General features: G+C 43.4%; 1 protein-coding gene across 5 annotated transcripts in view; it reads left to right on the top strand.

Annotated features, from left to right (window-relative positions):
• map3k22 (mitogen-activated protein kinase kinase kinase 22) overlaps positions 1 to 15,694 on the top strand; it is a 38,576-nt gene that overhangs the window by 14,314 nt on the left and 8,568 nt on the right. The window contains exons 1-9 of one of the 5 annotated variants that reach the window (XM_005448871.4): positions 59 to 188; positions 3,814 to 3,923; positions 6,472 to 6,509; positions 10,179 to 10,278; positions 10,562 to 10,678; positions 10,896 to 11,010; positions 12,385 to 12,518; positions 13,088 to 13,161; positions 15,078 to 15,139. In XM_005448871.4, the coding sequence (XP_005448928.1) occupies positions 170 to 188; positions 3,814 to 3,923; positions 6,472 to 6,509; positions 10,179 to 10,278; positions 10,562 to 10,678; positions 10,896 to 11,010; positions 12,385 to 12,518; positions 13,088 to 13,161; positions 15,078 to 15,139 (769 nt within the window). In that variant the 5' untranslated portion in view covers positions 59 to 169. Of the gene's footprint in view, positions 1 to 58; positions 189 to 1,019; positions 1,184 to 1,401; positions 1,446 to 3,813; positions 3,924 to 6,471; positions 6,510 to 10,178; positions 10,279 to 10,561; positions 10,679 to 10,895; positions 11,011 to 12,384; positions 12,519 to 13,087; positions 13,162 to 15,077; positions 15,140 to 15,694 lie in introns of those variants that run through there. The other 4 variants (XM_005448870.4, XM_005448872.4, XM_005448869.4 and 1 more) reach the window with 4 other exon arrangements.

Below are 15,694 nucleotides of genomic sequence, written 5' to 3'. Positions count from 1 at the left end.
CTACAGAGAGCACAAACACACACATATATATGCACACACACACAGATATACACATGCTGGCCTCTGTTTGTTTTGTATCCTTGACTGCAAGCGCACAGGGTAGTCTGGAGCTGTAAGCCTGTAGGGGCTGGACTCAAACAGCATATATCACAAGAGAGAAGCAGTGCTAATGGGAAAGAATGACAGAGGTAATATTTGCAAGAGTTAAGATTAATATTTGGATATTTAACAGTTTACATATTTATTTATTATGATTCCTTTTCTCTATTTTAACAGAATATCTTTGGATTTGAGGGATTTTGTGCAAAAATTAGCTTATTCAGCAAATTAATTGATAATGGCAACCAGCCTTGCTCTCATGTAAAATCCTTCCTGTCCCTACAGAAGGAAAAATAAATATTTTTGCATGCTTATTTTTTTTTTTCTTTGTCATATTCAGAGTTTTTTCCCTTGTGAGTCAGTCAAAAATACATGAATATCCTGATGTGGAACAACATGGTTAGCACAGCTCGGCGTTCAGAACTTAGTGATTCAGTTCCTTCCTGTTCAGAGAGGACATGCCTGGTCGAACAGTTAGTCAGCCACCGCTGCTGACAGCATACCTCATAAGTACCCGGGTCTCCTCTCGTCTTCTCAGGGCAGTTTACAGCACTTTGCGTGCGTTTGTGTGATGGTGACAGGATACATTGTGTTGTTTTGCCAGGTTATTTACATAAGACAGATGAAATCACACCCATTTATCTCTAGAATCTCCTTAAGGGAGAAAACTACCAGAAATGACTCAGCTGCCTCATAGTTACTGTCCTTTTCTCAAAAAAGAAGAAAGAAATCACCCACACAGGTATTCATAAAGTTGTTAGAACATAAAGGAATATATATTTTTGCCTGATAGGAATTTCATGTTGGATATACTGACTTTGAAGTCATTTTAGTGCTTTCAGACACTACGCGATCCAATGTGCAGTCTGCACCATGCGAGAGTACTTATATTGTTGTTGCTGTTTGCTCCGTGGGCGCCGTTTTTTCTTATCAGTCGGCATTATTTAGTTTCTTTTTAAGTGGAGGGACCGGACCACACAGCAAAGAAGAGAAACATGTCATTCACACTTCGCTCATGTGGCTAATTTCGAAGTGTCAGCTGAAATTTCGTGCAATAAGTGGCAGATGATGGACCGGGGTAAACGTAAGTGGATAACGAGAGAGCTGCTGGAGCAAATAAGCTCCGATTGAAATTAAGAATTCTTTAAATTCAGGCCAGTTTTGTTTACATAGCGCCTAATCACAACAACAGCTGTCTTAAGGCGCTTTGGATTATAAGGTAAAGACCCTTGACGCCCTGTGAGCAAGCGACAGTGGGAATAAAAAAAAGACTCCCTTTTAACAGGAAGAAACCTCAAGCAGAACCAGGCTCCGGGAGTGGCAGCCATCTTTTCAGACCAGCTAGGGTAAAGAGGTGGAAGAAAATAGTCAAGTTGAGAGAAAATAAAAAAATATGAGATAAAACACACTTTTAATACATTCTTAACTCTGATATTTGGTTGATACAGACTGTGTCATCTGTTTTCACCATTAGCTTTTCGTGGCTAACATTAGCTAAAATTAGCTAGCTGCGTGTTTAGCATCAATGAGCCCAGTTTGTGATTGAATATCTTGTCTACTTGTTTTGCATTTTATTAATATCCCACTACTGTTACCTTGTTTCATTTTAAAGGGCTGGTTTAAAATGGTCGATACATCTTCCCTGTTCTCTCCCACTTGTCAACGAGTCAGCAGGCGAGCTTCGTGCCGTTGGGGTTTGTGTAGGTTTTATAGGTTAGTCTCTGTGAGCAACTACCTATGCAAATAGATGCAACTGCAGCACCACAAAACCAGCATTAGTCAGTACAGTTGGTCTGTAACGCTTCATAACTGACACCACAAGCCATAGGAGAAATAAATAGGCCCCTTTATGTTGGGAAACATAGCATGTTATTAAAGGTGCCATTAGTATGAATGGCTGTTGCTTTGTACTCCTGTAGTATGAACCATGATTTCAGTTTCTTCATCTGTGTCAATAGAAAACTCTGTCTCGAATAACTTTATTCAGTCGTGAGGAGGTAGGTTCTAACCCCACTGTGATCTTTGACCTCCAACTGTCTTACCTGGGGCAATCATGGCTCAAGAGTTGGCAGTTCGTCTTGTAATCGGAAGGTTGCCGGTTCGAGCCCCGGCTCGGACAGTCTCAGTCGTTGTGTCCTTGGGCAAGACACTTCACCTGTTGCCTAGCTACTGGTGGTGGTCAGAGGGCCCGGTGGCGCCAGTGTCCGGCAGCCTCGCCTCTGTCAGTGCGCCCCAGGGCAGCTGTGACTACAATGTAGCTTGCCATCACCAGTGTGTGAATGTGAATGACTGAATGTAGTGTAAAGCGCTTTGGGGTCCTTAGGGACTAAGTAAAGCGCTGTACAAATACAGACCATTTACTTAGAAATACATAAAGAAAATGTTCCACACAGTATACCAATTTGAATATGAGTTACACAGGGCTCTGGTATGAGAGGAAAAAAGAAAGATAGTCTGACAGTGACATGTAAAATGATGTTTATGCATGAGTGCATCCTGACCTCTGAGTGAACCTGGTGTACTGGCCTGCTGTCTGAGAACAGCTGGCCACAAGACCCGTACAGTAGGAGCAAGGTCAAATGCCATCCCAGACTGCATCTGCTCCCTGTGTTACTATGACTCTAGCTTTCATTCCGTGTGGTCTTTTACACACACACACACACACACACACACACACACACACACACACACACACACACACCTACCTATTCTATTAAAGAATGCGGTTTTTCCTGCAGGTGCTGTTTGTATTGCACTGCACCCAGCACAGGTGTGTGTGTGCCTGCGTGTGCATTTTTTTAAAATTATTATCATGACTAGACCTTTGAATTATCTGAGAGACAGGAAGAAGCTGAGGTCAGCGACCTCTTCCTTATACCAACTCGGGTTCCATTAAAGACTTTTGATATGGTAAAAGAACTGAATGCCCCTTTTTTTTTTATGAGCATGTCAAAAAAGGTGAAGTGAGGAGTAGAAAACTGAGAATTGTTGGCTTTAATACCTTAAAGGTTATTTTAATGACACACACGGATGTGGCACTTTAGTCCCAAAATATTTCATATTGACATGTTTTCAACTTTCTCTTTTACCGTCGCTTTTTTATAACATTTGTAACTGAAGAAAGGCAGCCTTTATCTGAACTATGCTCCTGAAATATCTCCACTGATATATATGTATTAGACTGCTTAATAAACAAGCTGTAGGTGACCACATCGCCCTTTTTGACAGGCGTGCATGAAGCCCATACACGTTATTAAAACAACTTTGTCTCTTTTGTGGCTTTTCTATGCTTAAGTATAGCATTTAAGAGTGGCCTGCATTGTTATGTTTACCCATATCATCAAAGCGAAAGACTTGACTCACACATATCTCAGAGAAATACTAGGCAATATTGTTTCTTTTGTTTTGTTTTGTTTTTTATATAGAGAGATAATTTTACCCTTATTAGGTATGTACCAAACATAAACTAGATTCTTCTCCATTAATGGAAACGCGCACATGAAACCAGCTCAGAAGAGCCAGGTGTTGCCTCACTGGCTCTTCTGAGCTGGCACAAACTAAAAACTAAGGTCACGCTAAATGTCAGAGACCGCTCGTGTGTGGCCAGTAAAGTCACCAATAAAGTGAGGTCATTTGAAACAGATAAGGTATTTTGTTTCACTTCCTATATTTAATCGCAGAGTGTAGCTGACACATTTCTTCTTTCTTCCTTAGACGACGAGGAGGCACTTAACTCCATCATGAAGGACTTAGCAGCCCTGGGCCGTTGTTACACCCAGCACAACAGCCACAAGCTCAAGAACCGAACCTTACTCTACAAACAGGTACTCATCGCATCCACATGTGCTGTTTCTCCTTTTATACATTCAAAATTGTACAAGTGCTGATTTGAATCTTTAAGAAACTTTAAAATTGGCTGTAAAATGTGTCTAATTATCAAGTTTTTGTTTTTATTTTGATTGCTCTGTTGCCTGTGTAGTATGGGAATCAGAATGCTTAGCCATATTTCAGTTAAAGAGCTGAAAGGATGTATAATGCTGCAGTATTGCTTTGGTTTAAAGCTGCCACATATCCTGCTTAGTTACACTTCTTTAACCGTATCTGTCACTCTGTTTTTACTCAGTACCTCAGCCCTGCTTCCTTATTCTATTTTATTCACTGGAGTTTGAAGGTTGTGCTCTAGTTTTGGAGATGATGAAACAAAAAAGCAGCGTATTCACCGCCACAGCATGGTGCAAAAGTCTTGAGCCACTCCTCATTTCTTCATATTTTGCTTCCAAGGAGCCACTTTTGGATATCAGCTGCTTTTTTTTTTTTTTTTTTTAAAGTCCTTTTCAGTCCAGTGCGTGCCAGTTTTCAGAGGATTGTTGTTTGTATCTTCAGTTATTTAACGCTGACCTATGAGTCATTCAAGCATAGAAAAAGCTGCCTAACTCGAGGTATGACATCTTAGCGAAGGACCAATTTTAAATTGTGTCTTCAAGCGCTTTGTTATTTAAAGCCTGCCACACAAACACATTATTTGTTCACATTTCTTTAGTTGAATCTATAGAAAATGTCAAAGATGATGCAGTTTGGCAGACATAAAATAATATTTTTACAGAAACAACATGATCTCTGCATGGTGTGCAGCCTGTCCTTATAATAAATAAATAGTCTTCTCAGAACTGATGGAACATATGAAGGCAGAACAGTGACGTCAGATCCCTTTGCAGTTGCATCAGAAAGGGCATCAAGCATAAAAACTCTGTCAAATCAAACATGCAAAGCTGCCTGCTGTGGCAAACCCTTGTGAATAAGTGAGCAGCTAAAAGTAGCTTCTAGATTTTGATACTCTGTGCGGTGTTATCTGGAAAGCATCTGATTGGCAACAGCCAGGGGAGTGCCTAGAGGGGGACCTGGGGAGGCCTGAGTACTGCTGATCTTACAATACCCAACACTGTCGGGTGAGAGCATGGCCAGGATCACTAGTAATGTAGTTGAGTATATTTACATGTTTACTTTACTGAAGTACATGTTTAATATATGTGCACTTAATTTAAATATTTCTATTTCGTATCACTTTCTATTTTTACTCTTTAATTCCATTAATTTCACTGTTAATTATTTTTTTCTGATTTCTTGTGGCCCCTCCCTCCTTTGTTCTTATTTAAAAGCATACCTGGATAGAAAAACACACAATAAACAAGTATGAGTCATGGATTGGCCTCCCCAGAGCCTGTACCTCAACATTATTGAAGCACTGTGGGATCATATTAAGTGGGGCAGCAAACATCCAAACTAGAGCTTTAAATGTCCTTCAAGAAGCCTGGAGAACTATTCCTGAAAACTACTAAAAGAAATTATATCAAAACTTGACTAAGAGAGTTCAGACTGTGTTGAAGAAGAAAGGTGGTCGTACCAAATATTGACTTTTAAGCCCATTAGAAGTGCATAAACCCTTATTTTTGCCTCATATAATATATTTTCATATATGCTGACATGTGAATAATTAAATTGCTGGACTTAATCACTTTTTCCTAGCAGAACAAAGAGAAATGAGGTTTGGCTCAAGACTTGTGCACAGCATTGCCTTTCAAGCGTTGTACAGACACCGTCAGTCAGCATGACAAAATCCTTTCTTGATGCTTGGTGGGTTTTTTCATAGTTAAATCAAGTTGCATCATGCAAAAGGATGTAATCTTGACAGAAGCAGTATTTGCTCGAGCACTTGCAAAAATATGCAGTATTGGAGTATTCCATTCCAATAGTTTCCGGTGTTATGTACATTTATGGCAGTTTAGAAACTAATCCAACACATTTTGGACAGCTTATCGTTCCCTTCAGTCACCTTGTGCCTCTCTGAAGTCGTTTCCTCGTGTATCTTTGCGTGTCTGTGGAATGATAATTGGCGAATCCTCTTAAAGCAGCAATGTTTATGATGAGACATAAACAAACAGCGAAGAGCAGAGAGGGTTTCCGGCCGTCACGGTGCTGCTTTCCTCTGCGAGTTGTTGGGGTAAACCCTTACATTTTTTCTTCTGCACTGATGTGATGACAGCGTTAGTGTAACACCGTTACCTCATGTAGACTTGTAGGCTCCTCCGGATTCCTGCTCCCATTGGCAATGACTACGAATAGAAAACAAAGATTTGTCAGGCCATCGTCAGTGTTGAAGGATAATGTTGTCTTTGTGCTGTAGAACAAAATCCGCAGCAAATCCAGCAACGTGGATATAAAACCTGTATCATCATAATGCTTTTTGTCACCTCAATTCCTGGTCCAGCTTATCGTTTTCATTTATTAGGCAGGCCAAATCCCACAGACAACTATGAATCATTTTAACTTTCCACTTCCATAACTCCCCTCTGTTGTTATTTTTCCTCTCAACAGGATTTAAGAGTCAAGCTGGAGCATGAGAGAGAAAAACGGTATGTTTGAACCTCTGTATTGTTTTTTCTGCTCTTCTGTCCAAGCCTTTACTCTGTGCTTCGGATCGTTTTTGTGTGTTATGCTTTGCCATGCCTGGGACTTTGTGTCTAGAGGAAATCACAGTTACATGCCAGAGGAGCATAAAGAGAGGGAAAATTTCTGCTTTGACATTTAGCCGAGGCCTTATGTTTCAGGCTCGGATGGGCTGTTGGAGAGGGAGGAGAGGGGAAAAAAAGAGAAGAGGGTCAGAGAGAGGGAGATCAAAAAGATGCAGCGAGAGCCAAACGTTTGAGTACAATGCGCAGACTTCCAGGCACACCCCAAATTAATGCTTCATCTTGTGCGTTTTCTCCTGCTTTCCCTCCACATTTTTCAGTCACGAGACATTTGTACTCGCTCACACGGCCAGCTTTTGACTTACTCAAGAGGCAGAGCCGGTTACTCAAACTGTTTGGAGACAGTCTAGCGAGCAGTTTTTTGTTTTTTTGCCTCATAGTTTGTTTACCCAGTGGGATGTTTAAAAAAAGAGAGAGAGAATTTCTGACACTTAATTTGGTGTTGGTCTTCATTTCGTCCGCACTGGGATCCCAGCTCTGTCATTCAACGCACGGATGCTAAGTTGGGTCTCGCAGCTCTGGAGAAAAAGGAGGTTCCACTGGCAGACCCTGACACTCTAAAACTTCGCTCAGGAGCCCGCAGAGACTGAACTGAAGTGACAAACACGACATGTTCTGTTAACACTGGAAACACTGGAGGGAAACTGACCAGAACGTACTGCAATAATTGCCTCGATTCATCAGAATATAGACGAGGGGAACGGGCGTCGGTTCAACGATACTGTGATAAGAAAGCCACAGGCTCAGAGGAGTGGGAAAGAGAAGGAAAGCGGCGTGCTCGGCCAGCAGAGCACCGCTTCACACTGGGCCTTTCCACTTTTTCACAGCCCTAATTGGCTACTGCTGAGGAAGAGACGAGTTTTTCATGTTCCTGTCTCTCTGTGTTTCTGCGCCCCCCCCTCCCTCCGCCTCGTCTCGCAGTCTTCCCTTTCTCACGAGCTCCCTTCACTCCACACTGCTCTCTCAGAAAAGACAGCCAACAGCTCACTTTAGAAGATGCCATTCATAGACTTGAAAGGAAAATCTCGTTTTTATTTGATGAATTTTTTCTTTCATCCGCTTTGTCGATTCACACCCTCGTCGACCTCTCTCCACGTTACGCTTTCCAGAACAGAAAAGGATCGAAATCACATTAAAACCTGCATAACTTAAATATTTATTTAATGCAGCTTTACTCGATATTTACGAGTAACTCGAGGTATGCGACAGTGAAAAGGGTCACTCAGAGAGAAAAACCCTCTGAGAATTATTAACAGGCTACAGTCAACACCAGCTGTTTTGGGTTTCCACATTAGGTGGTCTAAGAAGCATGACTCGATGAAAGCTAATGTTGTGTTTATGACTAATAGTTGTGGGGTTTTTTGTTTTTTTTGTATTAATTTAACATAAAAGCAGTTTTGCCATAACAACTTTAAAAGCAATAATCTTTAGAGCAGGGATGTCAAAGTCATTTTACATCATGATCCACATACATCCTACTTTGATCTTAAGTGTGCGGGATCAGTGAACAACATGATAAATGTGTGATAAAACTGTCTCTGGAAAATATATATATAAAAACTGTAAGTAATGTAAAAACAAACTTTTGTAATTTAATTGCAACTTAATTATTGTGGTTTAATATAAATAGCAATGGGAGATCTTTATTATAAGAGAAGGTGTAAAGCTTAAGAAAATACAGTTAAAAGTTCTTATATTCCAGAAGGCCGGATTGGAGTCTCTTTATGGGCCGATTCTGGCCCTCGGGCCTCATGTTTGACACCCCTGGTTTAGTGTTAGCAAAAACTTTTTTCCTCAGTTTATGCCTCTAAACGGGCCTTCGTACAAATACTCTCAGCTAAGTAAGAAAGCAAAGCCTAAAAAAAATAAAACCCTCATAAAAAATCCAGTGAATGGAAACTGAACTGCATTTCTTCGATCTCGATTTAAAATCTCTTTCAGCACCGGAGAGCGTTCTCCATTCCAGCGCAGACCCTACGAGCCGGCTTATGTAGACAGATTAGAAGAAGAAAGAAAATAATCAGAACTTCCTTTCATACTCGAGTAGCTACTATCAAGAAGATCTGACTGCACAGATATAATCCCAGGCTGCGCGGTGAATAGCATCATATTTGAGGGGCCTCTACCTAACTCGAGGTATCAGGAGTCCCTGAGTCAGGATGATCGTGTTGTCCGTCCGCAGTGGAATCGGATCGGATGGTCTCTCTCTCTTTTCATTGGCAAGCACTGAAGGTTTTGGGCAGGAAATAAGAGCTGTAGAGCGACTCTCTCTTCCCCCTACCTCAAGGTCTACAGCCAGAGAGAGAGAGAGAGCGGGAAGAGAGCCAAACCTTTTCTTTTCTCTTCGTGTTTATATGATTGTGTTTTTTTTTTTTTTTAAACTTATTTATTTTTTCCACGAGACAAAAGGGAAAGAGAGTGCGCTGGGACGTGTGAAAGCATTCTTCCAACTCTGCAAACCTCTGCGACTGAGTGTGTCCGCATGCAGAGGAAGGAAAGCCATATCTTTTGGAGCGGCATCCTTGTACAACCCCCCCCCCAAACCCCCTTCCCCACATCCCTCCAGCTCTTTATCGCACACATCATCACCAAATCTAAACAGAGACGAGGAGTGTTTAGCTGTGCCGCTGCTTGCCTCTGATCTGCAGCCTCCCCCCTTTTCCCAGAATCCATCCAAATGAGGGAACCAATGAGCGGTCATTAAGATAGGCAAAGCTTTGGCCTCTGATGAGGAAGTGATGGGATAAAAACAAGTCCCTTTTATCAGGATACTATAAAGAGATAGTAGCGCTGCAGATTCTTCAGAACCAGAGAGTGAGGTGGGGGTAGGTGGTGGTGGTGGTGGGGGGGAGGACAGGACAGGACTCTCTCTGCTTCTCTCTCTGCTTTATTTTCTCAGGCTGCCTCCCCCTTTATTTTCTCTCACAGTCGTCTGTAAATATCTCCACGTCTCTGTATCTTTCACTCTGTCACTCTTTAAAAGACGAGGGAAAGACACACATCCTGCTGCTTTTGCTGCCGCTCCAGATTTTTTCCCCCCCTTTCCTCTCAGGAAGTTTCCCATCTGCCTTTGTGCTGGCTTAGCGGAGAGGCCCAATGGTGTTGAAACAGTGGCCGATGCACACACTGATTGGGAAGCACACTCATGCATGTAAAGTTTTACAAACACACATGCGTCTCATATATACACTCATCACAAGACTTTTGCTGATAAGGTCGGTCTCGGACGGGAATACACGTAAGCATACAGTAGATAAGCACAGACATGCAAGTGGGGAGTATGTCTGCGCCTTCTGTTTTCACTGCACTGATTAATGCCCTCTTAGCATCTCAGTGGCTCGGCTCACTCCTCTCCTCGACCCTGCTGACCCTCGTTCGTTTATCTTGTTTCCCGCTGCTGTAAAGTAAATGAAAACGGCTTCTTAGAGATTTATCAGGTGCAAGCTAATGCTGCAAACCAGTAGCCAGCAGGCTGTCAGCTCAGCTGCAGCCAGACACAACATGACCGTCTTTCTCCCACCTCTGACCCGGCTGGCCTTCTCCTTTTTCCAGAATCATCCTGTTTCAGAGGCCGCTGAAGATCAAAGAGCTGCTGCAGAAAGTGACCGAGGCCTTTGGCCAGCAGATGGACATGTTCTTCATGGAGAAAGAGGTAAGAAAATGACTCATGTAGCTGGCGTGTTACAGTTTTGACTGTTGTTGTTGTTCGTGACGATCCTGCAGTATGCACTGCAGTATGCGTGTGTCCTCGAAGTGGCGTTACATTTGTTTTCTCAAGCTGTCAAGATCCAAGAAAAGCATTGTTTATTTACATGTTTTTTGTTTTTTATTGCAAAACCCTTGATGTCATACATGTGCTGCAGCATTCACGTGCTCTTGTTACTGAACAATAGAGAATGGAGGCTCATGCGCTGTGTGTTTTCTTGTCCTATCAGCTGCTGCTGCCCCTGAAGACGCAGGAGGACCTGGATCAGGCGGTGCTGACGCTGGGCTGCAGTTCGGGGACCAATGGGCTGCTCAGGATACTGCTAAAGACTCCTAAAAACAACCATGTGAGTTTTTAAGATGCTCACTTTTGGGCAGTTAGTGGGAACAAAGGTGAATGAAGTCATCCTTTTAGGTTTTTTTTCTTTTCTTTTTTTTGGAAAATGAGGAAACAAACCGCTTCCACACACGGTGATGTAACTGAACAATGAGGTAATGCTGTCCTCCCTTCCTCTGCTGAGCCGGTACCCTTTTTTCACTCTCTCCTACTTCCTGTGTTTCCAGTACCTACAGGTGAACAGCAGGGACAAACAGAGCGAGATGAAGTCATCGAGGTCACTGGGAGATTTGAAGGGCTCCTTACTAAAGGGCTCGGAGAGGGTGCGCAAACACTCAACAGGTGAGCTTCCATGTAAAAAAAAAAAAAGGTGTTTTTATACTGTTTTCATTAGTTTTTAAATGTGAGAGGAGGCAGAAAAGCACTCTGCTGATGCAAAGGTTTCTCAGTCGAGTGCAAAAGCCTCAAGGATGGCTTGTCAGTGTCACCTGCAAAGCAGACTGCCGTCAAAGTCACAGGAATGTTAATGGAAAAGATGGGGCGCATGCAAACCGGAGGTGAAAGCAGCCAATGTCAAAGCAAGGACAAACTCCTGCACTCATGCTAAGCAACTGCCTGGGCGCTTGTCATGTTAACTGTGACCATACTTAGATGTAACATGTATAAATATATAGTAGCTTTAGTATTCAAAGCACATGCATGAGAGCAGTTTCTGTCTTCTCATCTAAAACTGTACGCAAGAAAAATCTTTTCTTGTCACGTCACACTTTGTAGTCCCCCTCTCCTCGTCCCCAGGCATGTTTGGTTTATTTTAATATCAGCTCTGTCCAGAAAGGTCGTATCTCGGCCTCAGACACGCTCAGAGTCAAACCAGTGCTCGCTCCTGCCATCACGTTTGCATCTTTGCATAGCAGCTGAGAACCCTTTGTGATCGCTCTTGTGAGCCTATCTTCGTCATGTGGCCGCAAGCGCATAAATCGTCCAGAATTATCGGCCCTCGATCAGTTTTCCTCCCTGCCAGCGAGGCACGAGTGTGAGACGAGGCGAGCGGGCCGAGATAGGAGCGCGGGGAGTAGCGGCAGATGAGAGGTGACGGGCGAACGGTCACGGCGTACGACCGAGTGAAGACGTGATGTGAACCCGGGTACCTCGATGACGTATGGGAGCAGACTGCGGAGTGAAGGGGAAAGAGGCAGAAAAGCTGAACAGTCGAGACAAAGCAGTTGTAATTTGCAGCCTTCAGTCAAACAACAAGACTTTGATCGTATTTCCAACGTTTCTATTTGTCTTAGTGCCTTCTAGCCTCTCTGCGCTGTTTCAGTATTCCCGTCAGCCCAGTCTGTGATAGTTTCAGTAGATCTTTTTACCGTGACAAGGACGAGCACTCAGTCTCCGCCGCAGCTCAGCCAGGAGAGCATTCGTCACAGTAATTGAGGTTAGAGGTGGCAGCAGTGTAGTTTAGTAAATCATTTCTTGCAGTCCTGGCACTGCTGAACTCGCACCCATGAATAACACTGTGACGCCGTTTTCTCCCCTCTGCCCCTCGTTCCCATCTCTTCATCTTCCCGCACTCCCTCCACTCCTCCTCAATTTCTCCTCTCGCTCTCATTTACCTCCCCCCTTCCACCTTTTGCATTTCTCATCTGCTCAACTTTAATTGTTTCATTCCCCTCTCTTTTATTGGCCGCCCCTGGTGCTTCTTTTCGTCACTTTCAGGTTCCCTCCACACAGGTCGCACGTCCCCGCCGCCAGGCAGCGTCCCTGAGGAGCAGCAGCAGATCGCCCGCCAGGGCTCCTACACCAGCATCCACAGTGAAGGGGAGTTCATCCCGGAAAACCCAGACCAAAGTGTAAGAGTCTATCGAGCAGAATAAATGCTTTCTGCATTGTTGCTTCTTGAAAAAGTTTGAATAGACTTAAAAAAAAAGATCTTTTTGATGTCTTTGGCAGGTTGACATTTATTCAACCAAATGTAGTTAATTTATTGCAGTTAATGCACTGAAATGACCAATAATGGCTGTTTTCGTAGATTCTTTTCCCATAAGCTAACATATGAAATATTTTGAGTCCTTGACTGGAAGGCTGAACTCTTGAGCACAACTGTGTTTTTGTTGAGATTTTAATCGTCTGAACAGTCTTTGGTGATTCATTGTTTACTCTGCTCGTATACTGGATTGCCTTGTATTGTTAGCAGCAGCAGCAGTGCTGGCACTAGTTTGATTTTACGAGGCTATATAGCCACATATACAATTTCTGTGCAGTATTTAAAGAGGATGTCAGACATTATTCAACCCCCTTCAAATTCTTACGTCGTGAGACAGTAATAAGCACAACTCCACCCACACTGCTTGATATGCTCTCCCCTGTATGATTGCATGCTCCGTGACCCTCGGTCTCCTTGTGTTATTGTATCTGTCAGATGTTGGATCCCTTTGGGAGTGCAGACAACTCGCTGTCGAGCAGCTGTCAATCAATAGATCAAGCACTGGACAGGTGAGTCATCATGGAGCGGGTGATTTATAGCCCTCGTCGTTGTGGATTTATACAGTGGCTACTCAAGAACGTGCACGGATTCAAGCCTGCTTTGATGCAACCATCTCGGTGACAAGAATGGCTGATATGTTAGGAGAGCTATAAAAATGTATTGGTGCTACATTCACTAACGATTTGATGTGAGGAATGTCAGGATCACTTCAGTTTATAGCGGTGTGGCTCTGCCATACATGGAGAGGATAAGGCTGCTGGTACAGAACAAAAGGCAATCAGTGAGATGAAGAGCATGAAAAGGCAGAGGTGGGGTGGGTGGTGGGTTTTAGGGGAAGCGGGGAACTATAAGCTGATGTAGGTTATCAATGAGTCGAGCTGTTTTCAGCCGATATAAGATAGCAGGCTTGAATTCTTTCTTCTTCTTTACTTTTTTGTTTGTTTTTTGTTTTAAACCAGTGTGCTCAAAGTTTACTGCAACTTTTTTTCCCACAGGTTCTCATGTGGTTTGTCATCAATGTGCATGACTAGAGGCAAACATTTCAGAAAATGCATGACTGTAGTCATGCACATTGGGGAGTGTGCGATAACGGTTTTCTGTAGCGGCACTAAACATATCATTATGATAAACACCTCATTTGTAGGTTATGTGTTGATGTCAGAGGCTAAAAAGTGTTCCCCAGATGTCTGCAGAAAGTCGGTAGATTCTATAAGTTCCTGATGTTCCCTAAACGTCTTAAATTCAGGCTATCAGTAGGAGCTGCAATTTATCGATGTTCCCTAAATGGCTCACATGCTGGTGATCGGTGTGATCAGCTGTTAAGTAGATGGGACAAGGTTGTCAGCCACATATAAACTGACAGACACGGATTCCTTCATTAATCTGTAATATATATGTACACGTCCTTGTTTGCAGAGATGCGAGACGTGGTTTGTATCACAGAGTGCTTGTGTACACACTTGGATGTGAGCGTCTGTGTTGCAACAGCCAGAGGCTTTTAGCGAAGTTTGTATATGTGCTAAAGACCAGCGTAGCTTCCCTGCGACCCTTCGTCCGCTTGTCTGTGTCGAAAAGGAATCGGGTCACTTTGCTGTTGCCATAGCGACAGAACTCTTATCTGGACGCCTGGATTCCTCTGTTATCACGAGAGCGAGAGAGAGAGAGCGTGTGAGAGACAGACAGAAACAGAGACTGAGTGGGAGATGTGAGAGAGTGAGCAAGCAACATGCTGGAAAAACTGAGCCAGAAAATGAGAAGTGGCGAAAGAGTGAGAGTAAAGTGGGAAAGGCTGAGGAGAAAAAAGAGTGAATTTGAATCAAAGGGAGAATAAAAGTGAGCGAGCGTGGGGCTGACACACAGAGAGAGAGAGAGCAGGACGGAAACAGTTCTACCTGCACGAGGCTTATCAGGGCTCCAGGCTGCAGAACAATGGCAGGAAACAAGTGCATGGAACTTTTCCCTGCGAACGGGCATGCGTGCCCCTTATCCAGGGGTCTCGTGGCCCCGCGCCGCCCTGCGGTCAACAGAGACGTCACTCTCTGTCGGTTCGTCGGGACGGGGCTTGTTGGAAATGTCCAGGGAGGGCGAGAGGTTGGATGCACATACAAACATTTAGTGTTATATATCATATCGCTACTAGTTCAGTGGCGAGCAGTTCGACTTTGTGAGTGCACAAATCTTCCTACCTTAGAGCTCAACTTTTCTAATTTTGCCACTTTGTTGTTTTACATCAGCTGTGAGTGACAGGAAGGTAGTTTGAATACAAAAGCCATTCCCCGCGTTTTGTGCCGCTTTGCAGTCGAGCCACATTCTGAAGTTTCAGGCCAGCAGCTGCAGCCAGACTTTGTTTGAAGATAAGGGGAAATTAGCAACTAAAAGAGCCAATTTTTTTTCAACTTTCCCTCCTTGCTTTCTGTCATTTCAGCCCTCCTTACTCACAGAACACCCGTGACAATAATTACCTGAACCTCAACTTCGAATACAAAGGTAAGAGGGGACAAGTCTTGCAGCAGTTTCTCTCCAGTTCTAAAAATGTCTTCTTCTCAGCCCCCAGCTGCCAAACAAAGAGAGGTGTAAAAAGCGTGTTCGTTATTTGGAAGCTTTGTCTGTTCTTACTTTTTGCTGTGGTTCTTACAGCTCCACAGTCAGTTTTACAGGAGAGGCTCTGGCTTATCTAAAATGTTTCCCCTTGAAGAGAACACTAATGAAAGTGGAGATTATATTATTTTAGGGCTTTATCTGTACGTATATACTTAAAATGAACAATGGGTTGTGTTGAATCTCGGTTAAGCCTGATGAGGTGGTGAAGTAAGATAGCAAAGGAAGAGACGCAGTACTATCTTCCATACACTCCCCCTGTGCAGACCCCTCTGTTCACTGCCTTTTTCTGTTTTACCTCATCCCATCTTATCTCTCATCCCAAACTCCACTCTTAATAGATGTTGCTGCCCTGCCGCAGCATGATCACTTCCCCTCTCTTCTCAATGGCCCCCTTCTCATCTCGCCTCTGTCCCTGGGGTCCCGGTCTGTCCTCTTTTCCTT

This window comes from Oreochromis niloticus, linkage group LG9, assembly GCF_001858045.2.
Source record: "Oreochromis niloticus isolate F11D_XX linkage group LG9, O_niloticus_UMD_NMBU, whole genome shotgun sequence".
NCBI classification, from domain to species: domain Eukaryota; kingdom Metazoa; phylum Chordata; class Actinopteri; order Cichliformes; family Cichlidae; genus Oreochromis; species Oreochromis niloticus.
This window is presented reverse-complemented; position numbering and strand designations above follow the sequence as displayed.